Source organism: Oncorhynchus mykiss, chromosome 4, assembly GCF_057628025.1.
Source record: "Oncorhynchus mykiss isolate SJ-2025 chromosome 4, ASM5762802v1, whole genome shotgun sequence".
Taxonomy (NCBI): Eukaryota; Metazoa; Chordata; class Actinopteri; order Salmoniformes; family Salmonidae; genus Oncorhynchus; species Oncorhynchus mykiss.
In genome coordinates, this window is record NC_143025.1 from 12,148,796 (window position 1) to 12,173,501 (window position 24,706).

Sequence of the window (24,706 nt, forward strand, 5' to 3'; positions counted from 1 at the left end):
GACTTACGATACCCCTAACGACTTACCATACCCCTAACGAACAACTATACCCCTAACGATTTACTATACACCTAACAACTTACTATACCCCTAACTACTTACTATACCCCTAACGACTTACTATAACCCTAAAGACTTGATACTGTAGTGTGTATATATATATATATATATATATATATATATATATATATATATATATATATATATATATATATATATATATATATATATACTGTAGTATATATATCTATATATATCATTCATGTACAAGTCCAAAAATGGATGTAGCAATTGCAGATTTCCCCTTTAAGACCTGATAATGATCAATTCGCATTTCCACCTCAAGACAGCGAGTAAATTGAAAGAATAAACAGTATATGTGATTATTTTAGGCGATTGTTATTCTCTTATCTCCCGCTCTCACTACATCCATCCGTGTGTTGTTATTTCCTTGTGGAATGACACTTCCGTTCCAGTCCATCACAGATCAGTGATTGGAACACTCTTACACCCCCTTTCTGCTGTCTGTCTGTCTGTCTGTCTGTCTGTCTGTCTGTCTGTCTGTCTGTCTGTCTGTCTGTCTGTCTGTCTGTTTGTTTGTCCCGCACAGGGCAGTGAGTTGTTTATGACAGGCGAGGAGCGTCTGGCGGTGGAGGCTCGCAGGGAGCTGGACAGACAAGAGCTGATGCAACAGAAGAGGGTTGCCCTACAGACCAACAAGATCATTAAGGAGCAGCAGGAGAAGGAGAGGCAGTGAGTGGATATTGATTGGTTGATTAAAATGTGATATTTGGTTCTACTTTTAACAATATTTGATTCGTTTGTCCTCCAAGAGTTGCTGAATCTCCTCTCTACTTCAGTTTACTCCTCAATTCATAACGAGGTAGCAGCGGATGATCCCTTACCAAAAACACCATGGAACCACACAAGTGGATATAGGGCATTCCAAATCATCAAGTGTAACTCAAAGAAGTGATCAAACATATTTCCATTGTGGTGCTTAGAGCCAAATATTCTATAAAATCGTTTTCATGCCAAACAATGTTGGGGAGATTGGACAGAAAAAAACACTTGATGATTATAGATTATTGTATTCAGAGAGCTGAAGCTTTGCCATTTGGTGGTAAACTGATCAATGTCCTTTTGCCAAAAGTTATTGTTGTCTGTGCATATGCTTTATGCACACACAGAGAGAGAAAACATAGGTGCCTGACCGCCTCGATTCAGTCTTATGTAGCAAAATTTGAAACATTTTTTTTTTACATTGAATAAAAATAGAGACTCAGAGCTAGAAAATTGTAGATCTTACACTGCAGTTGAAGAACAATGGGAAAGTAATTCTGCGTTGAGAAAATGTCCCTTGAATGTTTTGGTACACCTACTGGAGAGCTCTTCTTTGTTTACACCCATTCAGCATCGTTCACACCCTCTAAGCCTTGGCCCCACCCATCTCTTTAAGGATTCACATGTGAGGCCACTTGGTAAACAGACTGATTAGTTTAATAAACAACCAAAGATTTCGAGACTAAAAGTGGTGAAAGTAGTAGCCTACAATAAGGAAAAACTCCAGGTAAATATACACTTTATCGAGTCCTTTGCCTCTATATCCTAATCTGACTTTGGTGCAGGTTATGTGTTCTTCACATAACCGTCTCTGGTAAACACACACTATATCAAATCAAATGTTTATTTGTCACATGCACAGGATACAGAAGTTGTAAACAGTACAGTGAAATGGTTACTTCCATAGTAGCAATGTCAAAAACAGAAAGTGTCTAGATACAAATATTTTATAGATATATTATATTTATTAGATGACGCTTACCTGACACACTTGTCTAAATTGATGGATCATGTGAAGGAAATGTTATAACCACCTCCCAGCCACATCTAGCTAAGTGGATGGGTCACTATTGTCTAGACATGTACACATGTTCATTAAATACAATAGATGGCCGTAATCACCCGCAGACACACCTGGCTAACTTGATGGGTCATGTAATCATCTGGCAAAGTGTTTTGTTTACATATGTAGTCTTTTGTCTTTTGTTTAGACATGTAGCTAGCTAGATAGCTAAACAATGCACAGGCATAATCCCAACTCAAACTACTACCAAGCAATGCAAAAATTGCCATTGCTGTAGTTTGAATCTCCAGGTAGCTAAAGCTAACCAACCAGGTTCAATGTTAGTTAGCTAACATTAGGGTATAACTAAGAATGCAAATGGATTTCTGATTCAAATAATATTACTACACAGATCATACACGTAACGTTAGCTAGCGAGCCAGCAAGCTAACGTTTGCTAGCGAACAGTACGCTTTAACTTGCAATGAAAATGACTTTCTGACAAAATTAGAAACTTAGAATGTATCTAGACTCTTCCCCTTATTCATGGATGAACGCTTCACGGCAGACTGGAACCATTTAACTCGTTTAACGTTTTGTTTGTAGTTATGTCTTGTTTGGCCAGCGTTGTGTCAAGTCACTCCGATGGCTAACGTTATATACAGTGCATTTGGAAAGTTACATTACAGCCTTTTTGTTACATTACAGCCTTATTCTAAAATTGATTAGATAGTTTTTTTCTCTCATCAATCTACACACCATACCCCATAATGACAAAGCAAAAACAGTTTTTTAAAACTTTTTTGCAAGTTTTTTTTTTTAAATAAAAAACTGAAATATCACATTTACATAAGTATTCAGATGTTTTATTCAGTACTTTGTTGAAGCACCTTTGGCGGCGATTACAGCATCAAGTCTTCTTGGGTATGACGTTACAAGCTTGGCACCCCTGTATTTGGGGAGTTTCTCCCCAAATCTTCTGTGCATATCCTCTCAAGCTCTGTCAGGTTGGATGGGGAGCGTCGCTGCAGAGCTATTTTCAGGTCTCTCCAGAGACATTCGGCCAGGTTCAAGTCTGGGCTCTGGCTGGGCCACTCAAAGACTTGTCCCAAAGCCATTCCTGCGTTGTCTTGGCTGTGTGCTTAGGGTTGTTGTCCTGTTGGAAGGTGAACCTTAGCCCTAGTCTGATGTCCTGAGCGCTCTGGAGCAGGTTTTCATCAAGGATCTCTCTGTACTTAGCTCTATTCATCTTTCCCTTGATCCTGACTAGTCTCCCAGTCCCTGCCACTGAAAAACATCCCCACAGCATGATGCTGCCACCACCATGCTTCACTGTAGGGATGGTGCCAGGTTTCCTCCAGACATGACGCTTGGCATTCAGGCCAAATAGTTCAATCTTGGTTCTATCAGACCAGAGAATCTTGTTTCTCATGGTCTGAGAGTCTTTTAGATGCATTTTGGCAAACTCCAAGCAGGCTGTCATGTGCCTTTTACTGAAGAGTGGCTTCCATCTGGCCACTCTACCATAAATGCCGGATAGGTGGAGTGCTTCATAGATGGTTGTCCTTCTGGAAGGTTCTCCCATCTCCACAGAGGGACTATAGAGCTCTGTCAGTGACCATCGGGTTGTTGTTCACCTCCGTAACCAAGGCCCTTCTCCCCCGATTTCTCAGTTTGGCGGTCAGCTCTAGGAAGAGTCTTGGTGGTTCCACACTTCTTCCATTTAAGAATGATGGATGCCACTGTGTTCTTGCAGACCTTTAATGCTGCAGACATTTTTTGGTACCCTTCCTCGTGTCTGTGCCTTGACACAATCCTGTCTCTGAGCTCTACGGACAATTCCTTCAACCTCATGGCTTGGTTTTTGCTCTGATATGCATTGTCAACTTTATACAGACAGGTGTGTGCCTTTCCAAATAATTTCCAATCAATTGAATTTACCACAGGTGGACTCCAATCAAGTTGTAGAAACATCTCAAGAATGATCAATGGAAACAGGATGCACCTGAGCTCAATTTCGAGTGTCATATCAAAGGGTATGAAGACTTATGTCATTTTTTAAAAATATTTGCAAATATTTCTAAAAACCTGTTTTCGCTTTGTCATTATGGGGTATTGTATGAAGACTGACGAGGAAACAATATTCAGACCCCTTGACTTTTTCCACATTTTGTTACGTTACAGCGTTATTCTAAAATTGATTTTTTTTAAATTATCATCAGCAATCTACACGCAATACCCCATAATGACAAAGTGAAAACAGGTTTTTAGAAATGTTTGCAAATGTATAAAAAATGTAAAATAAACACACATTCAAGACAACACAGGAGTGGCTTTAGGACAAGTCTCTGATTGTCCTTCAGTGCACCAACCATAGCCCGGACTTGAACCCAATCGAACATCTCTGGGAGACCTGAAAATAGCTGTGCAGCGACGCTCCCCATCCAACCTGACAGAGCTTGAGAGGATCTGCAGAGAAGAATGGGAGAAACTCCCCAAATACAGGTGTGCCAAACTTGTAGCGTCATACCCAAGAAAATTCGATGCTGTAATCGCTGCCTAAGATGCTTCAACAAAGTACTGAGTTTTTTCTTTGTCATCATGGGGTATTGTGCGTAGATTAATGAGGGGAGAAAATGATTTAAAATACATTTTAGAATAAGGCTGTAACGTAACAAAATGTGGAAAAAGTCAAGGGGTCTAAATACTTTCCGAATGCACTGTATTTCAAAACAACGCGGTAGAAAGGACTATCAACACATACTGAACAGCTCACATTATAAACAGAAGCATGCTACATGGCAGACCAATCCAAACTCATCTCCCTGCGAGCTAGCAGAAAGGTTCCTGACTTTTTCTTTTGCTAAACCAACTAGGCATCAATTGTATTTTTATTCACGGATGGAACACAAGTTTGTTTTTAAGGCACATGAAAGTTTACATGTTCCAGAAGGCCTTTCTGTCAAAAAATGCAATTTGATTAAAAAAATAATGTTAAAAAACTGTAACTTGGCCACTCAAATGCCTCTCCTGTGAAGTCGTGACATGAGACTTATGCCTAGTTTCCTGAAACGAGTCACATATGTAATCTCTTTGAATAGACAGTAGGTGATGATTGAAACTTATGTTGATTTCAACTTGTCAACACACAAGATGAAGACAATCTTTGCTCAGTTTGACAAATTAGGTCCAGGCTTCTGTTCAGAAAACAATCTGTGAAGACATCAGTAGAGCACAGCAGCCTTTATCTCTTGGCTCTGTATACTAGAAAATGACTGACCTCCCACTAGCGATAAAAGCAATCAGACTCACAAGAGAAGACAAGCAAAACAGGATTTTGCATTTTTTTCTGATTGGCATTCAAGATATACAAAAACGACATGTTGTCAACATTACTTTCATAGTGAATGCATTAATGTTACACTGGCACTATCTCCAGAAGAATAGGCTGAACTTATATCTCAGTGTGATAGATAGCCCATACATGTTTATGTTGTTAACATGTGTTTCTTTGTGTTGTGAATAGGAGAAAGATTGAGATTTCTCAGAAGAATGCTGAGGAGGAGGAACGCTACCAGAAGGAGATGGAGAAGTGAGTTCACCTTGCTTTGCATATTGATTGTTGTTTCTATAATATATGTATTTTGTATATTTTGTATTTTGTACAATAATGTTACGCACAATAACATATTCTACTCATAGAGAAACAGACGGATCAGTCAGGGACTGGAATAGATAGATGGATCAGTCAGGGACTGGGAGAAATAGACAGATCAGTCAGGGACTGGAATAGATAGATGGATCAGTCAGGGACTGGGAGAAACAGACAGATCAGTCAGGGACTGAAATAGATAGATGGATCAGTCAGGGACTGGGAGAAACAGACGGATCAGTCAGGGACTGGGAGAAACAGACTGATCTGTCAGGGAATAGATAGATGGATCAGTCAGGGACTGGGATAAATAGACAGATCAGTTAGGGACTGGGAGAAATAGACAGAAACAGACAGATCAGTCAGGGACTGGGAGAAACAGACAGATCAGTCAAGGACTGGACTAGATCGATGGATCAGTCAGGGACTGGGAGAAACAGACAGATCAGTCAGGGACTGAAATAGATAGATGGATCAGTCAGGGACTGGGAGAAACAGACAGATCAGTCAGGGACTGGGAGAAACAGACTGATCTGTCAGGGAATAGATAGATGGATCAGTCAGGGACTGGGAGAAATAGACAGATCAGTTAGGGACTGGGAGAAATAGACAGAAACAGAAGGATCAGTCAGGGACTGGGAGAAATAGACAGATCAGTCAGGGACTGAAATAGATAGATAGATGGATCAGTCGGGGACTGGGAGAAACAGACAGATCAGTCAGGGACTGGGAGAAACAGACAGATCAGTCAGGGACTGGGAGAAACAGACAGATCTGTCAGGGACTGGAATAGATAGATGGATCAGTCAGGGACTGGGAGAAACAGACAGATCTGTCAGGGACTGGGAGAAACAGACTGACAGGTCCGTCAGGGACTGGGAGAATGACATAAAGGGAACCCAGGATCCATCTAAACTTCACAGACCATCTAGTTAAAATAAAAGCGTGTGTGTGTGTTTAGGATCGAGGCTACGGAGAGGAAGCACAACGGGGAGTGGGAGGAGGACTGGGCCCCTGGAGAACAAACCAAAACCAAGAGTCCCTCCCCTGCCCGGCACAAAATCAACACCCCACCCCCCGAGTCCAAGAGCTCTGGTAAGGAGAAGGGAACAGTCGCTACCTCTATAGATGAATGAATAGATTCCAACAGGGACCTGTAGAGCAGCAGGACCAGTAAAGGGCCTAGACTTACAGTTGTGTTGAACCTCTCTGCATGCTGTCTGTCTCCTGTCTTCTTCCTCTGTGTGCCGTGCTTTCTGACTTCCTTCACTTCCAGACTATGGAGCCAGCTCTTTTCAGGCTGACGACAATGATGAGGAGGAGGAGGAGGAGGAGGAGGAAGAAGAAGGGAGAGAAGTGAGTGACTGAGTCTCACAGTATACCGACACATCTCAGAGTCAGAGACACGTTTCAATACCACTGACAACATGCTCGATTTCCTTTGACAACCAAAACCTATTGACATTTTCCTATACTGTACATGAACAGTGCTAGCCTGGATGCTAGGCTGTTTCTGCTTTAGCTAGCTTGTCTTGTGTTTCCTAAACTGCCTAGAATCCAAGAGGGTGTTATATTTCTCAATACAACCCCTTGAGCTTTCTTTCTTTCTTTCTTTCTTTCTTTCTTTCTTTCTTTCTTTCTTTCTTTCTTTCTTTCTTTCTTTCTTTCTTTCTTTCTTTCTTTCTTTCTTTCTTTCTTTCTTTCTTTCTTTCTTTCTTTCTTTCTGTTGTGAGCATTGGATTCAGTTGACCAACTATAGTAGATGTTTTTTTTCTAGATTTGCTCAAGTTATTATGTGCCTTGCTAGGATTTGCGTCTGTCTGGGTATCAGAGTGACACTGGTTGATGTTGTTTTTCCTCTGTAGCTTTTGGATGGTTTTATCACTATGAAGGGAAGCTGCCCACACTCCGCAAGGTATTCTGTACGGTCGCAGTTTGGTGTGCTGTGAGTGTGTTCTCTCGAAGCTAACACATATGCAGTGCCTTCAGAAAGTATTCATACTCCTTGACTTACTCCACATCTGGCTGGTGCAGGAGGTAGGAGTAATGATCTGGCTGGTGTAGGAGGTAGGCATAATGATTTGACTGGTGCAGGAGGTAGGAGTAATGATCTGACTGGTGCAGGAGGTATGAGTAATGATCTGACTGGTGTAGGAGGTATGAGTAATGATCTGACTGGTGTAGGAGGTATGAGTAATGATCTGGCTGGTGCAGGAGGTATGAGTAATGATCTGACTGGTGTAGGAGGTATGAGTAATGATCTGACTGGTGCAGGAGGTATGAGTAATGATCTGACTGGTGCAGGAGGTATGAGTAATGATCTGACTGGTGTAGGAGGTATGAGTAATGATCTGACTGGTGTAGGAGGTATGAGTAATGATCTGACTGGTGTAGGAGGTATGAGTAATGATCTGACTGGTGCAGGAGGTATGAGTAATGATCTGACTGGTGTAGGAGGTATGAGTAATGATCTGACTGGTGCAGGAGGTATGAGTAATGATCTGACTGGTGTAGGAGTATTGATCAATAAACCTTTGCAGGAGGTAGGAGTAATGATCTGACTGGTGCAGGAGGTATGAGTAATGATCTGACTGGTGCAGGAGGTATGAGTAATGATCTGACTGGTGTAGGAGGTATGAGTAATGATCTGGCTGGTGGAGGAGGTATGAGTAATGATCTGACTGGTGTAGGAGGTATGAGTAATGATCTGGCTGGTGGAGGAGGTATGAGTAATGATCTGACTGGTGTAGGAGGTAGGAGTAATGATCTGGCTGGTGGAGGAGGTATGAGTAATGATCTGACTGGTGTAGGAGGTAGGAGTAATGATCTGGCTGGTGCAGGAGGTAGGAGTAATGATCTGACTGGTGCAGGAGGTATGAGTAATGATCTGACTGGTGTAGGAGGTATGAGTAATGATCTGACTGGTGTAGGAGGTATGAGTAATGATCTGACTGGTGTAGGAGTGTTGATCAGTAAACCTTTGCAGGAGGTAGGAGTAATGATCTGACTGGTGCAGGAGGTATGAGTAATGATCTGACTGGTGTAGGAGGTATGAGTAATGATCTGACTGGTGTAGGAGTATTGATCAATAAACCTTTGCAGGAGGTATGAGTAATGATCTGACTGGTGTAGGAGGTATGAGTAATGATCTGACTGGTGTAGGAGGTAGGAGTAATGATCTGACTGGTGCAGGAGGTATGAGTAATGATCTGACTGGTGTAGGAGGTATGAGTAATGATCTGACTGGTGTAGGAGTATTGATCAATAAACCCACCCAGCCTTCTTCCTCCCAGCCCCCTACCTCTCCCTCCACTTTCCCCCAGACTCAACCCCGCCATCCCCAACTTCTCCCCCCCCTCATCCGCAAGCCTCCTCCCTCGGCTTCTACAGCGGCCTCCAGAGGAAGTCAGCTCCGTCCTCCTCCTTCCAAGTACCCTCCCTACTCCTCCTCCCACTACCCTCGTCCCTCACAGTCCTACATGCCCCCCTCCTCCCCCCGGCCCACCCCTCAACCTCCCCCTCCCCCCCCCCCCCACCTCCCCCACCCCTTCCACCCCCTCCGCCCCCACCCCCCCAGCACCCTGAGGAGAGGCTGGGGGGAGGGTCCTATGGATGGTACCACCACCATCACCCCTCCAGTCATCCAGAGACAAGGAGCGAGTGGAAACGGGGTGGGTAGCCTCCCTGGGGTGTCTATGGTCTGGTCTGAAAACAGCGCCTAGCCCTTGCCTTCCACCGAAACCTTTTAGCTGAGTTGATGGGAGCAGACAACAATTCGCAATGACTGAATGGTGTGAAGAAGACATCTCTTTCCTCTCCATTGAAATGAAATGCTGTTTTTTATTCAGTTTGTCAAGTCTCTGTGTGATTTGTAAGGTTGTTATAGTATTTGACAGCAGTGGGTGTAGAATCGCATGGCGTGTTGTGGTGTGATATGCAGTAAGTAGTGGGTGTTGTTTGTGTGTGAAGACATTATATTGTCAATGGAGGCGAAAGAGGCTGTAAGTCAAGACTGAATAGCTCCTTTTGAAGTGCACAATATCTCCTGTCTTGATGTGTTCCACTTCAAACACCCCTGTGTGTGTGTGTGTGTGTGTGTGTGTGTGTGTGTGTGTGTGTGTGTGTGTGTGTGTGTGTGTGTGTGTGTGTGTGTGTGTGTGTGTGTGTGTGTGTGTGTGTGTGTGTGTGTGTGTGTGTGTGTGTGTGTGTAACATTCATATTCCCATAGTGTTTTGCAAAAGTAATTTGGGGATGAATACACAGTACTCTTTCCCTGGTTCAGGAGATGAGAAACACTTCCCACGTCAGTGGTGTATCCAATTCAAGCAATCCCCTGGTAAGTCTGATATTTGAGAGTGTTCATTACGCCTGCCTAGAAGGAGGTACTTGTGTGATGTGAACAAATGTTGAGACAAGCTGGAGATATGTTGACATTGAAACCACACAACTTTCTTCACAGTTCTAGAACATCCCCAGGGCTCTGACCTTACAGGGTTAAACATAGATATACATAGGGTTAAATCACAGGGTTAAAGCTCTGATGTCACTGGTGTCATCATGAGCTGTTTGTTCTGGGATTCAGCAGTAGAATCCTGCTTCTCACTGTAGACCACTGTAACCCCATTGCTTGCTGTCATATTTGCTGCTGAATGGATGTTCCCAATAACAAATAGCTCCTAGCCCGCCCAACCAGAGGTGTCAGATGGCCTCTGCCATGTCTAAACCAGTCATGTTACCCCAGAGCCAGTCCCATCGACCTACCCCATGCCAAGAAAAACATGCTCCTAACCCCCCTCTTTAGCTCTCCCTAAAAACCCTCAATCCCTTTGTGGACGCTTGCTATGTTCTCCTGTCACTGTCCCTAGTCGGGGTGCTAGTTGGTTGTCACTGTCCCTAGTCGGGGTGCTAGTTGGTTGTCACTGTCCCTAGCCGGGGTGCTAGTTGGTTGTCACTGTCCCTAGTCGGGGTGCTAGTTGGTTGTCACTGTCCCTAGTCGGGGTGCTAGTTGGTTGTCACTGTCCCTAGCCGGGGTGCTAGTTGGTTGTCACTGTCCCTAGTCGGGGTGCTAGTTGGTTGTCACTGTCCCTAGTCGGGGTGCTAGTTGGTTGTCACTGTCCCTAGCCGGGGTGCTAGTTGGTTGTCACTGTCCCTAGTCGGGGTGCTAGTTTGTTGTCACTGTCCCTAGCCGGGGTGCTAGTTTGTTGTCACTGTCCCTAGCCGGGGTGCTAGTTGGTTGTCACTGTCCCTAGCTGGGGTGCTAGTTGGTTGTCACTGTCCCTAGCTGGGGTGCTAGATGGTTGTCACTGTCCCTAGTCGGGGGGTGCTAGTTGGTTGTCACTGTCCCTAGCCGGGGTGCTAGTTGGTTGTCACTGTCCCTAGTCAGGGTGCTAGTTGGTTGTCACTATCCCTAGTCGGGGTGCTAGTTGGTTGTCACTGTCCCTAGTCGGGGTGCTAGTTGGTTGTCACTGTCCCTAGTCGGGGTGCTAGTTGGTTGTCACTGTCCCTAGCCGGGGTGCTAGTTGGTTGTCACTGTCCCTAGTCAGGGTGCTAGATGGTTGTCACTGTCCCTAGTCGGGGGGTGCTAGTTGGTTGTCACTGTCCCTAGCCGGGGTGCTAGTTGGTTGTCACTGTCCCTAGTCAGGGTGCTAGTTGGTTGTCACTGTCCCTAGTCGGGGGGTGCTAGTTGGTTGTCACTGTCCCTAGCCGGGGTGCTAGTTGGTTGTCACTGTCCCTAGTCAGGGTGCTAGTTGGTTGTCACTATCCCTAGTCGGGGTGCTTGTTTGTTCAAGATGTTTTTCTGGTTTCTCTGCTGTACAAGACAAGGATGGTTAGTGTACAGCGTATTTAAGATACTGTTTGAAGAGGTCTCGTTTCTATCATTTTCACAATTGTACAATATTATTCCAGTCTCACAGTGTGGAAATATATATAAAACACAGGAATATCACGTTTTTGATTGTAACTCCCCTGAATGTGGTATGACTATAGGACAAAGACAATGTATTCGAAAGAGCTTCTGAAGTTGCATAATTGTAAGTTTGTTAATGGGAAAATATAGCTGTTTTTTCCCATTCCTGAAAGGTTTCTGTTTTGGAGATAATAGCGAGGCTACGCTAATGTCCCTTCCTCTCTTCCTGTCACCCTGTTTGATTGCATGACTATGGAGATAGCACTCTGCTCCCGCTGGTCATTTACCATATGTCAGCACCACAGGAGGTTGGTGGCACCTTAATTGGGGAGGACAGGCTCGTGGTAATGGCTGGAATGATATCAAATACATCACACACATGGTTTCCATTGATGCCATTCCATTTACTCTGTTCCAGCCATTGCTATGAGCCGTCCTCCCCTCAGCAGCTTCCACTGGTCACCACCGTCCAGAAAAACCAAGGGAGGATCGAGTCTTCATATATTATCCATGTTGTCAAGGGTGAATCCACAGAGACTATTATTGTCTTTGCAGTTTATCAACAGAACTTGTCAGTAAACAAGTACTTAACCCTAAGATGCAGAGAGGGAGAGAGAAAAAGAAAAATCTTAGTGTCTCTTCTGAATGACATCTGGTTCCTGTGCTACAGCCGCCGGAGATGCTGAAACAGATGGTGACGTATAACACCTCCTTTAGGTCCAACAACAAGAGACAAGTAATCCATACCCATCACCACCTTCCCCTCTGACTCTCTTCTCCTTTGACTCTCCTCTCCTCTGCTCTCCTCTGCTCTGAGTGGTTGTTAGTAGTTTAGTGGCTGTTTCCCCTTCCTCTTTCCTAACTAAATCAATCCCTCTTTCTTCATCGGAGTGATGCGTGTAGTGACTGCCTCCTTTACTTCTCTGGTTCTCAATCTGTCCTCTTTGTTTGATGCACTAGTTCCTTTTAGTCGCACGTTCGATAACTCAACTAATGACTGTGGAGTGCACATGTATTGGGCATTCTTTTGTCTCTGTGTCGATATGCGGATGGTGTGGATGTTGAATGGTGTACATTATGTGGGTGTACGTCTTCTTTTAGTGTCCAGGTTGATCTCATGTTATCTGACAGTGCATTGTCCTGCTGTCAAGGCCTTTTTAGTATTTGATACAAAATGAGATTGGGAACACAAAAAAACACTCTCTGCTCTATGAAGAAAGAGCTCCATGTTTTTACACAACCCTACAGATCATGATTATTGTTAAAACCAACTTTGATTTTACAGTCCTTGTTCTTAAATTCATTCCCTACACTTCCAGATCTGTCATAACAAACTCTGTGGAAATCTCAATTGGTACTCTGCTATTCCCTATATTCTGCACTATACTGTATCTGGTGGAAAGTGGTGCACTATAGGCAATTTGTGATGCAGCCTCGTACCTCAGAGGGCCTTTTGTTCTTGTGATGCTTTCAAAAATCTGTTGATGTGTCCATGAGCAAGGAACTTAACTCTAATTGTTCCAGGGTTGCCGTCAATAATGGCTGTTCCCAGGCTCTGACCCCGCTCTCTAAGGGTTCTCAAGAGTGGTGGAATATGCAAGAAAACGATTTACCAATTCGCACTTGTACATGTGTGAAATAGGACAAATGTAAGCACCCATTGAATTATTATCGTGTTATGATTATATTCAAAATACGTCAATGTCATTGCAATGAATAGGCTTGTACTCAGCATGTCATCTTACTCAGTCAGATTCAATCAACGTTCATTCAGAAAGCAATGCTTTTATAGAGACGCTTTTTATTCCTCCTTTGTCCATGAATGCAGAATGACGAGCTGTGGCCCTCAGATTTTGATGGTCACAGATGACGGTGTGTGTGCTTTTGTGTGTGTATGTGTGTGTGTGTGTGTCAATGAGGCCTGTCCTAGAGGAGAAAGATGACCTTTAGATGTCACACTGTGAATGTGATATTAGCAGGCAGAGACACGTGAAAGGCAGATTGAACAAGCCTGTTTTGTTTTTTATTTTCAACTCCTTTTGAGATGTTTTGAAGTGAAAATTAGAAATGCAGTCGCTATCTCACTTTTTCAAACAACAGTGATTGAACAGTGGAGGAAACAGAAAAACGGATTTTCAGTAACAATGGAAATTTGCTTCAAAAATCAATGTTTTATACAGTACCTTGCAAAAGCATTCACCCCCTTGGTGTTTTTCCTATTTTGTTTCATTACAACCTGTAATTAAATAGATTCTTATTTGGATTCAATGTAATGGACATACACAAAATAGTCCAAACTGGTGAAGTGAAATGAAAAAAATAACTTGTTTTAAAAAATGCAAAAAAATAAAAAAGACGTTCGTGCTTATGTATTCACCCCTTTGCTATGAAGCCCCTACATAAGATCTGGTGCAACCAATTACCTTCAGAAGTCACATAATTACTTAAGTAAAGTCCACCTGTGTGCAATCTAAGTGTCACATGATCTCAATATATATACACCTGTTCTGAAAGGCCCCAGTGTCTGCAACACCACTAAGCAAGGGGCACCACCAAGCAAGTGGCACTATGAAGACCAAGGAGCTCTCCAAACAGGTCAGGGACAAAGTTGTGGAGAAGTACAGATCAAGGTTGGGTTATAAAAAAATATCCAAAACTTTGAACATCCCACGGAGCACCATTAAATCCATTATTTAAAAAAGGAAATAATATGGCACCACAACAAACCTGCCAAGAGAGGGCCGCCCACCAAAACTCACAGACCAGGCAAGGAGTGCATTAATCAGAGATACAACAAGGAGACCAAAGATAACACTGAAGGAGCTGCAAAGCTCCACAGCGGAGATTGGAGTATCTGTCCATAGGACCACTTTAAGCCGTGCACTCCACAGAGTTGTGCTTTACGGAAGAGTGGCCAAAAAAAAGCCATTGCTTAAAGAAAAAAATGAGCGAACACACTTGATGTTCGCCAAAAGGCATGTGGGAGACTCCCCAAAAGAAGGTACTCTGGTCAGATGAGGCTAAAATTGAGATTTTTGGCCATCAAGGAAAATGCTATGTCAGGCGCAAACCCAAAACATTTCATCACCCCGAGAACACCATCCCCGCAGTGAAGCATGGTGGTGGCAGCATCATGTTGTGGGGATGTTTTTCATTGGCAGGGACTGGGAAACTGGTCAGAATTGAAGGAATGATGGATGGCGCTAAATACAGGGAAATGCTTGAGGGAAACCTGTTTCAGTCTTCCAGAGATTTGAGACAGGGACGAAGGTTCACCTTCCAGCAGGACAATGACCGTAAGCATACTGCTAAAGCAACACTTGAGTGGTTTAAGGAGAAACATTTAAATGTATTGGAATGGCCTAGGCAAAGCCCAGACCTCAATCCAATTGAGAATCTGTGGTATGACTTAAAGATTGCTGTACACCAGCGGAACCCATCCAACTTGAAGGAGCTGGAGCAGTTTTGCCTTGAAGAATGGGCAAAAATCCCAGTGGTTAGATGTGCCAAGCTTTTAGAGACATACCCCAAGAGACTTGGAGCTGTAATTGCTGCCAAAGGTGGGTCTACAAAGTATTGACTTTGGGGGGGGTGAATAGTTATGCACAATCAAGTTTTATGTTTTTTTTGTGTCTTATTTCTTGTTTGTTTCACAATAAAAAATATTTTGCATCTTCAAAGTGTTGAATGCTCCCCGTAGCCAGGCCAGTGCGGCAAGTTGTGTATATCCAATGATACAACCCCCCCCCCCCCCCCCCCCCCAAAATCCATTTTAATTCCAGGTTGTAAGGCAACAAAATTGGAAAAATGCCAAGGGGGTGAATACTTTCACAAGCCACTGTAGTTACAACCATTGCATTGAAACGCTGAAATGTGTTGGTTTTAGCAATAAAACATTGGTTTTTGAAGCAACAATTTTATTTAAAGAGTTGAATATATAGTTAGCTGATATTCATACAGACGTTCTTATCGCTACAGTCGCATAGACCTTTATTTTACAAAGCTCGAGATGGAAAGATATGGAAAATGGATCCACAAGCTTGGTTTTTCTCATATTATTAAATTAATCAATTTAAAGTACATTTAAAGACATAGAAGTGGTTGTCAAAAGAAATCTAGCTCTTCAACACTCAGCACACTCATTCTCTGCTAGGGCCGGATTACATGCAAAAGTCATTTAAATACATAATGATAAATGGTACGCTACATTGATCTGGTTTGTGTTGAACCTATGAAGAAGTTTTACAATGTTGTAAACTAATAAAAGAAAGAATTGCCTTTTCAGTTTACATCACAGATTGTGTAAAATGTCAGAATTATCCAAATCCTTTGTATGGACTAGAGCAATAAATCAGTTGAGACCAGGGTGATATAAGGCTATATTGCAGGCCTATTGCTCAACCATGTATCCTATTGGTGCCATACCTCAATGCAGAAATCACATGGTGAACTATCTAATCCAGAGGCTCTTAAGCTTTTACAGCTCGAGACCCAAATGAAAAATGTACTGTCCTCGAACAACCCAAAATTAATAGAAACAGTGTGTGATTATCAATGTTTACTCATAACTCGGGACCCACCTCTCACATCCTCAGGGCCAACTTTGTGTCCGAAAGAAACCCTGGTCTAATCATATGTTGTTTGTGTTTCAGAAATATGTGGAAGACTTTGATCCCCTCTCCATGGTACTGTATGCCTGAGCTGAGCCTGTATATATATGCCAGACTATTAGACATATAGGATCATGTCATGTATACAGGTGTAGAACCAACCATATGCAAATACATCTCTTTGAAGAAGTAGATCATTCATATCCCACTGGGCACAGACGTCAATTCAACGTCTATTCCACGTTGGTTCAACGTCATTTCATTGTTGGAATCAACATTGATTCAACCAGCGTGTGCCCAGTGGGATGCCAATAATATCGTTACCAAGAGACCAAACAGAAGACGTGCCTTTGAAGATCTGTGAATCATGTCTTTGACTATAAAGCTGTGTGCAAATGTCAGTCTCCATCCAATGTGAGCCATGCCTTCTAGGTAACCATAGATCCTCATTGAGTCACTGTTACAGCCAGTCTGTGTTATAGCCTTCCGGGGGAACCCTCAGTGGAACATCTCTTTTGTTCTCATCTTTCTTTGAAAAAGTAAATGCAACCTCAGGGAAGCAGTTTTCTACATCTAAAGCCATATATCATGAAGATATAATGTATAGATTGTACCATCTATACAATCTTAGAAAAAAAGGTGCTACAGTATATAGAACCTAAAAGGGTTCTTTGGCTGTCCCCATAGGATAACATTTTCAATAAGGAGGGTTCTATGGGCACTGCCGAAGAATCCTTTTGGAACCCCTTTTTATCTAAGAGTGTACATGTCTATTCACTGTGATCCAGTGTTGTGATGTAACCACCACGCTCTCTGGCTGTGTTAACAGTTCTCCTCGGAGCAGATAGCCGGACGAGACGTGAGACAGCTGAGAATCAAAAAGGTAATCAGAACCCGCCTCAGGATGAACTGTCCACGTATGACTATACTTCCCAGGTTGCTAAGCTTTTCATGAAGGAAAGAAGGATCCAAACACATTTTACTTCGGGGCTAATTCGGAGCTAATCTTGCCCTGCAGAACCATTCCTTTATTGCCTCATACAGACGTTCAGGAGGATGATGACAATGCATCTAAATCTTTAAATTGTATGTAATTAATGGATGACATGTAATTGCAATGTCTACCAGCATGTTAAATGTGCAACCAGAGGGAAAAAAATCCAGACCACCTTTACTCCACACACAGAGACGCGTACAAAGCTCTCCCTCGCCCTCCATTTGGCAAATCTGACAATAATTCTATCCTCCTGATTCCTGCCTACAAGCAAAACCTAAAGCAGGAAGCACCCGTGACTCGCTCAATAAGGAAGTGGTCAGATGGTCAATACACTTTTTCCCCTATTTTTTTTCTTCTTAAAACTGCATTGTTGGTTAAGGGCTTATAAGTAAGCATTTCACTTTAAGGTCTGTTGTATTCGGCGCATGTGGCAAATACAATTTGATTTGATTTGATCTCTCTTACCTTAGGTTGGACCACTTGATCTGGCTGTGGAGGGGGGTGTAGACTCCCCTCTGGGAAAGCTAGTGGTATCTGCCATTTATGATGGAAGCTCAGTAGACAAACATGGTGAGTCCATAAATGTCATAACGAAGTCCATAAGAAAGCAACCCCATGTGTATATGTTAAAGCATTCTATTCAAAATGCAACACATCAATACTACTTTTAGATATTCTTTGTTGTTGGTGTACATAGACAAAATAGTTTGTGTTTCAACACTTGATTGATTTTGGCTTCATATAAAGAACCTGACAAACAAGAATCTCTTTCCTTACGCTCTGTTGTTAACAATAAAGTTGGAATGTTGTTTTGTGTATGATTTCAGAATAGCAATGAGAAAAGGTTTATTATACCCAATCTTTCAGTCTGGTATTCATCAGGCTGACTCATTTCATATCCTCCTCTATAGTAGAAACTAATCCCAGGCTATTGAGTGGGAACTGGTTCCAAAGCAAAAATTCAATCTACATAGTCAGCACTAAGGTTGTGGTTTGTAAAAAAAAAAATGCAGACAGCAATTAATTAGTTTATTGTCCTGGCTGTGTGTGTGTGTGTGTGTGTGTGTGTGTGCGCCTCCCCAGGTGGGATAGTACCAGGAGATGAGGTGATGGCTGTGAATGGGAAGGTCCTGACTGACTCCTCACTGACAGAAGGAGAGAACTCTCTAAACTTGGCCTGGAACAGTGGAGGGGTACTGTCTCTTTTACAGCAACTCTGACAGCAATATCTAAGATCAGAAATACTGTCGGGTATTTCTCACAGCCTAATCGATGAGTTAGGCAGCTTACGCTCATGACTATTCTCAATAAACAGACATGTATCATATTGATGCTGTATTGTTTGGTACTACCCTGATCATTTGTACTGAAGGTCATTTGTTGCTGTACATGAGTTTTATTGATATGGTTATAAAGGCCAGCCGTAATCAAAACGTTCACACTCAGACCAGTTGGTTTTATAGTAAAGAGAGGAGAGGGGAGGTGTGGGGCGGAGGAGAGAGGAGGGGTGGACTCAATTTTACCAATAGGTCCTTTGTGAAATTTTGAAACCATAGAAATACTGTATGGAAGAGGGATAGACATGTCACAGTTTTAGGAAGATGTTACGAGCCAAACGTGATAGATTTTTCATTTCTTTATATGTCTGTGTGTCTTTAGGATTGGTTTGAGCTGGTGATAGCAGTGTCACCTCCAAAAGAATACGAAGATGAGGTGTAAGTACATTTGCCATCAACTCAACATATTGTATAATCTCTCCATCAACTCAACATATAGTACAATCTATGTGTCACGATCGTCGTAGTGAGGAGACCAAAGCGCAGCGTGATGTGAATACATCCTTTTAATGATAGATGAAAACAAACACGAAGTACACTAAACAAACAAACTATCAAAACGAACGTGACCGCTATAAATACTGAGTGCAAACATACAACATCACATAGACAATAACCCACGAAATACCCAAAGAAGATGGCAGCCTAAATATGGTTCCCAATCAGAGACGACGACATAAGGCTGGTGCCATGTACGCAGGCCCAAGGAGACGCACTGGAGACGAGATGCGTAGAGCCGGCTTCATGGCACCTGGCTCGATGCCCACTCTAGCCCAGCCGATACAAGGAGCTGGAATGTACCGCACCGGGCTATGCACATGCACTGGGGACACGCTCCACCGCATAACACGGTGCCTGCCCGGTCCTTCGCCACACTCCCCCGTGTGCCTCCCTCAACAAATTTTTGGGGCTGCCTCTCGGACTTCCAGCCGCGCTGCCGTGCTGCCTCCTCATTACCGGCGCCTCTCTGCTTTCGCTGCCTCCAGCTCTGCTTTAGGACGGCGATATTCCCCTGGCTGAGTCCAGGGTCCTTTGTTGTCCAGAATCTCTCCAGGTATTGCTGCCTCTCCTGCTGCTGCTGCCTGTTACCACGCTGCTTGGTCCTTTCTTGGTGGGTGGTTCTGTAAGGGCTGTCTTGGGTGGAAGAAGGAAAGGACCAAAGCGCAGCATGGTTAGTGTTCATCTTTTTAATAAGAAACTGAACACTTCAAAAATAAAAAACATCAAAGTGACAACCGAAACAGTTCCAGTGGTAGGCTTGATTACCAACAACGATGAGACGGCCTACAGGGAGGAGGTGAGGGCCCTCGGAGTGTGGTGTCAGGAAAACAACCTCACACTCAACGTCATCAAAACTAAGGAGATGATTGTGGACTTCAGGAAACAGCAGAGGGAACACCCCCCTATCCACATCGATGGAACAGTAGTGGAGAGGGTAGCAAGTTTTAAGTTCCTCGGCATACACATCACAGACAAACTGAATTGGTCCACTCACACAGACAGCATCGTGAAGAAGGCGCAGCAGCGCCTCTTCAACCTCAGGAGGCTGAAGAAATTCGGCTTGTCACCAAAAGCACTCACAAACTTCTACAGATGCACAATCGAGAGCATCCTGGCGGGCTGTATCACCGCCTGGTATGGCAACTGCACCGCCCTCAACCGTAAGGCTCTCCAGAGGGTAGTGAGGTCTGCACAACGCATCACCGGGGGCAAACTACCTGCCCTCCAGGACACCTACACCACCCGATGTCACAGGAAGGCCATAAAGATCATCAAGGACATCAACCACCCGAGCCACTGCCTGTTCACCCCGCTATCATCCAGAAGGCGAGGTCAGTACAGGTGCATCAAAGCTGGGACCGAGAGACTGAAAAACAGCTTCTATCTCAAGGCCATCAGACTGTTAAACAGCCACCACTAACACTGAGTGGCTGCTGCCAACACACTGACACTGACTCAACTCCAGCCACTTTAATAATGGGAATTGATGGGAAATGATGTAAATATATCACTAGCCACTTTAAACAATGCTACCTTATATAAATGTTACTTACCCTACATTATTCATCTCATATGCATACGTATATACTGTACTCTATATCATCGACGGTATCCTTATGTAATACATGTATCACTAGCCACTTTATACTATACTATGCCACTTTGTTTACATACTCATCTCATTTGTACATACTGTACCCGATACCATCTACTGTATCTTGCCTATGCTGCTCTGTACCATCACTCATTCATATATCCTTATGTACATATTCTTTATCCCCTTACACTGTGTACAAGACAGTAGTTTTGGAATTGTTAGTTAGATTACTTGTTATTACTGCATTGTCGGAACTAGAAGCACAAGCATTTCGCTACACTCGCATTAACATCTGCTAACCATGTGTATGTGACAAATAAAATTTGATTTGATTTGATTTGATCTGATGCAGACACACAAATACTGAAAATAACCACCCACAAAACACAAAGGAATCTAAATCTAAATATGGTTCTCAATCAGGGACAACGATAGACAGCTGCCTCTGATTGAGAACCATATCAGGCCAAACACAGAAATAGAAAACATAGAAAAACTAACAGACTGCCCACCCCAATTCACGCCCTGACCATACTAAATAAAGACAAAACAAAAGGAATAAAGGTCAGAACGTGACATTATAGTGGTGGTCCCCAAGCTGTCCCAACTGTTCTGGTGCTGTGACCCACCAAATGCTTTTTTGGAATGTTCCCATGTACCAACCAAATTACGAACTATCTAGCTGAAAGAAATCTTTCTGATCACAATTCATGGCTCAAATAGAATCCAATGGAATCCACCAGTGGATTCAATCAGTTCATTTTGGAGAACACAGACCTATAGGGTTTCTCCACACATCTGCATGTGGCGTTATTTCTAACTTGCTCCTACTTGTGACTAAAGACATGTTTTACGGCTCCTCAACGGATGACATCCAAGTAATTCACCTGTTTCTGTCTTTCTGTAGGACGTTCTTCTGAGTCACTTCATCACCCAGCCTGCCAAACAAGCCATATCCACCAACCACCCGTCTCATTATCTCTGACATACTTCTATCGTCACAATCAAATCCCTGCATCAAACTGTTTCAAATGCAACGCTGATCATTACTGAAAACAAGTCTGTTCAACCAGAACCACACTGTGATGTGCCACCTGTAAACTGTCTATGAACTTCATCCTCTGTTGAGTTTCATTTAGATCCCAGTACAGATACTTCTGATACTTCTGATATATATAATAATATGAATCTGGGGTACATAATCCCCAGAGCCATATATGTAGAGAGTTGAGACATTGAGGTTACTGCATTATTATGCATTTACATGACACTACAAAATTCTATGGCAGCCATGTTAAATATGGGCAATATTTAAACGATGCTGTGTAACTGAATGTCTACAATTAGAGCATTATTTCAACATTATAAAATGTGGCCCAACTCTCTAAATACATGGCCCTGGTTACCCCCCTTCTCATATTAGTACACCACAGCAAAGGAAGTGTATCTTATTGAGTTTTGAGTTAATCCAGTGGTGAAAACCTCCGAAGAGCCCGAGTGTCAACAGGCCTGTATTGTTCTTTCCCAAGTGGAGCTGGCAATGCTGAAAGTCTAATTAAATTCTTAGTGCATCTCAAAGAGCTTCTAGTATGCCATAGATCAAAGCATGAGCTGCCAAACACCCAAACATGTTCGTAGAGACTAATGGCGAGTAAACTGTAGGCTTATAGAAAATAAATACAGAGGCACACACTACATATATACGCACCCAGTCATTTATTGTGTTAACCACCAATGTTTCGGCATCACAATGCCCGCGATTTACCCAGTAAATGACTTCAAGCTTATACTGTGTATATATGCAGTTATTTTATTTTTATAGTCTTCTAGTATGCCATAACAAGCCCTTGGCTCTCGTTGAAATAACACCCCTAAGTCCCCAATTAAAGGTGTTTGATATTATCATTCCGTTACAATGGGTAATCAGAAGCAGACCCCGAGACCCAGCAGGTAGGCAGGCACACTGTGATGTAATCAATGTCCCTCCTCTGAAATCAACGCTCTCAGAATCAATAAAGGTATTTGTTGACTTTGACTGATGAGATTTTCTTGACTTAGACGATTCAGACAGTTTATAATGCTAGAATTCTAATGCATTAGTTAGTTTAATTTCTCTCTCATTGCATTCATTAAAATATTGTAGTGGATATCTTAAATCTCACTCATTATGCACTCCTGTGAAATTATTAACGTCCACAGGGGGCAGTCGTGATCCACTCCTGGTCTGATTTTACAGTACTTGGCAAGGTCTCCCTTAATGGTTTGGTAATTCATTTGGCCACTTGTCGTGTCATACTTACACTGCGGGAACACATAAAATATTCATCTTAATTATTGTAGCCTGTGTAAAATCGGTTGTTCATTTATCAATTGCATGTGTCTACAAATGAAGTAGTTCAATTAGGAGTGCATGCCTAGAGCTATAATACACAAGGCAATGATGTAATAGCAATGCTCACTGCTCAGGCAATGACGTTCAGTTCATTTTCAAATGTGGTGGAATACGTGACTGTCTATAGAATATTGTGTGTGAATGTATTGGATCGACCGGTTTGTGTACAGTAGTCGAAGGCTCATGCTCAAGACAAAGGTGGCCCAGAAATTGTGTCTCTCGTTCCCTCCTCCACGGTAACCGGTTTCAGTACCATGGCCAGCTCCTGGTAAAGGAACAGAACCCCAGATGGTCACAGAATCCATCCATCATTTCTGACAGTTAACCAATTGTCTTTTGTTTGAGGAGGACGTGATGGACTCTAGCTTTGTTTAAAAACAAATAGGGAAAAACTCTGGTCTCTGCAGATGTGATTTCTTGTTTGTTTCTTTCAGTGTTTTTTGTTATTGTTATTTTTTGGAAACTCATTCAGGACAAGAGGAGAAGGTAAGAAGATGCACAACATCTGCATTTTTTTTGTCCGTTTGTAAAATAACTCCCGTAGCCTACTTTTGAATGAAAATCATCTGTCTAGAGGGGCTTTTTGTTGCGCTCGGTGACTGAAGACATGTTGAAAATTACAGTGGAGTCAAGTCCAGTTGCTCTTGGAACGTTATGATCTCACGACACAAACCGGTAGGTGTTTTGGATCTGTGGGCGACGGCTCAGCTGTTGAATGAGTTGGTCGAAACAGTTACGGTGCATTCAGGAAGTATTCATACCCCTTGATTTATATTCCACGTTTGGTTGTATTACAGCCTGAATTCAAAATGGATTAAATCGATTTTCTCTCACCCATCTACACACAATACCCTACAATGACAAAATGAAAACGTGTTTTTAGAAATGTTTGGAAATTTATTGAAAATTAAATACAGAAATGTCTTATTTACAACAGTTTTCACACCCCTGAGTCAAAACTTTGTAGAAGCACATTTGGCAGAGATTACAGCTATAGGTCTTTCCACACCTGGATTGTGCAACATTTGCCCACTATTCTTCGCTCAATTATTCAAGCTCTGTCAATCTGGCTGTTAATAATTGCCAGACAACCATTTTCTGGTGTTGCCATGGATTTTCAAGAAGATTTAAGTCAAAATTCTAACTCGGCTACTCAGGAACATTCACTGTCTTCTTGGTACAGTAAGCAACTCCAGTAGATTTGGCCTTGTGTGTTAGGCTATTGTAGTGCTGAAATGTGAAGTAATCTCCCAGTGTCTGGTTTAAAGCAGACTGAACCATGTTTTCCTCTAGGATTTTGCCTGTGTTTAGCTCCATTTCGATGGATCGGTTACTGACTGACTGAATGAACTGAATGAAAGGAGAACGAGAGGATAGGTCACTGAGGTCCTACAGAGGGGGTATAGAGGGTATTGGGTAGATATATAAATTATAGACAGGGAGGGAAGAGAGGAGTGGGGTAACTACAACGTTGTTGACCCATCCTCAGTTATCACCTATCACAGCCATTAAACTCTGTAACTGTTTTAAAGTCACCATTGGACTCATGGTGAAATCCCTGAGCGGTTTCCTACCTCTCCGGCAACTAAGTTAGGAAGGCTGCCTCTATCTTTGTAGTGACTGGATGTATTGATACACCATCCAAAGTGTAATTCATAACTTTTTTACCCATCTACCAATACGTGCCCTTCTTTGCCAGGCATTGGAAAACCTCCCTGGTCTTTGAGGTTGAATCTGTGTTTGAAATTCACTGCTCGACTGAGGGACCTTACAGATAATTCTATATGTGGGGTATGGAGATGAGGTAGTCATAAAAAAAATCTTGTTAAACAATGTTATTGCACACAGAGTGAGTCCATGCAACTT

At 42.7% G+C, this 24,706-nt stretch overlaps 1 protein-coding gene across 1 annotated transcript in view; it reads left to right on the forward strand.

Moving 5' to 3' along the window:
- Positions 1–22,483, forward strand: part of ush1c (Usher syndrome 1C) — a 33,500-nt gene extending 11,017 nt beyond the window's left edge. Inside the window, exons 11-20 of the mRNA XM_021598768.3 lie at positions 611–753; positions 5,373–5,438; positions 6,460–6,593; positions 6,775–6,854; positions 16,059–16,091; positions 16,846–16,899; positions 17,484–17,583; positions 18,097–18,206; positions 18,673–18,728; positions 21,356–22,483. Coding sequence (XP_021454443.3) covers positions 611–753; positions 5,373–5,438; positions 6,460–6,593; positions 6,775–6,854; positions 16,059–16,091; positions 16,846–16,899; positions 17,484–17,583; positions 18,097–18,206; positions 18,673–18,728; positions 21,356–21,368 — 789 coding nt within the window. The 3' untranslated portion in view covers positions 21,369–22,483. The remainder of the gene's footprint in view (positions 1–610; positions 754–5,372; positions 5,439–6,459; positions 6,594–6,774; positions 6,855–16,058; positions 16,092–16,845; positions 16,900–17,483; positions 17,584–18,096; positions 18,207–18,672; positions 18,729–21,355) is intronic.
- Positions 22,484–24,706: the final 2,223 nt, after the last annotated feature.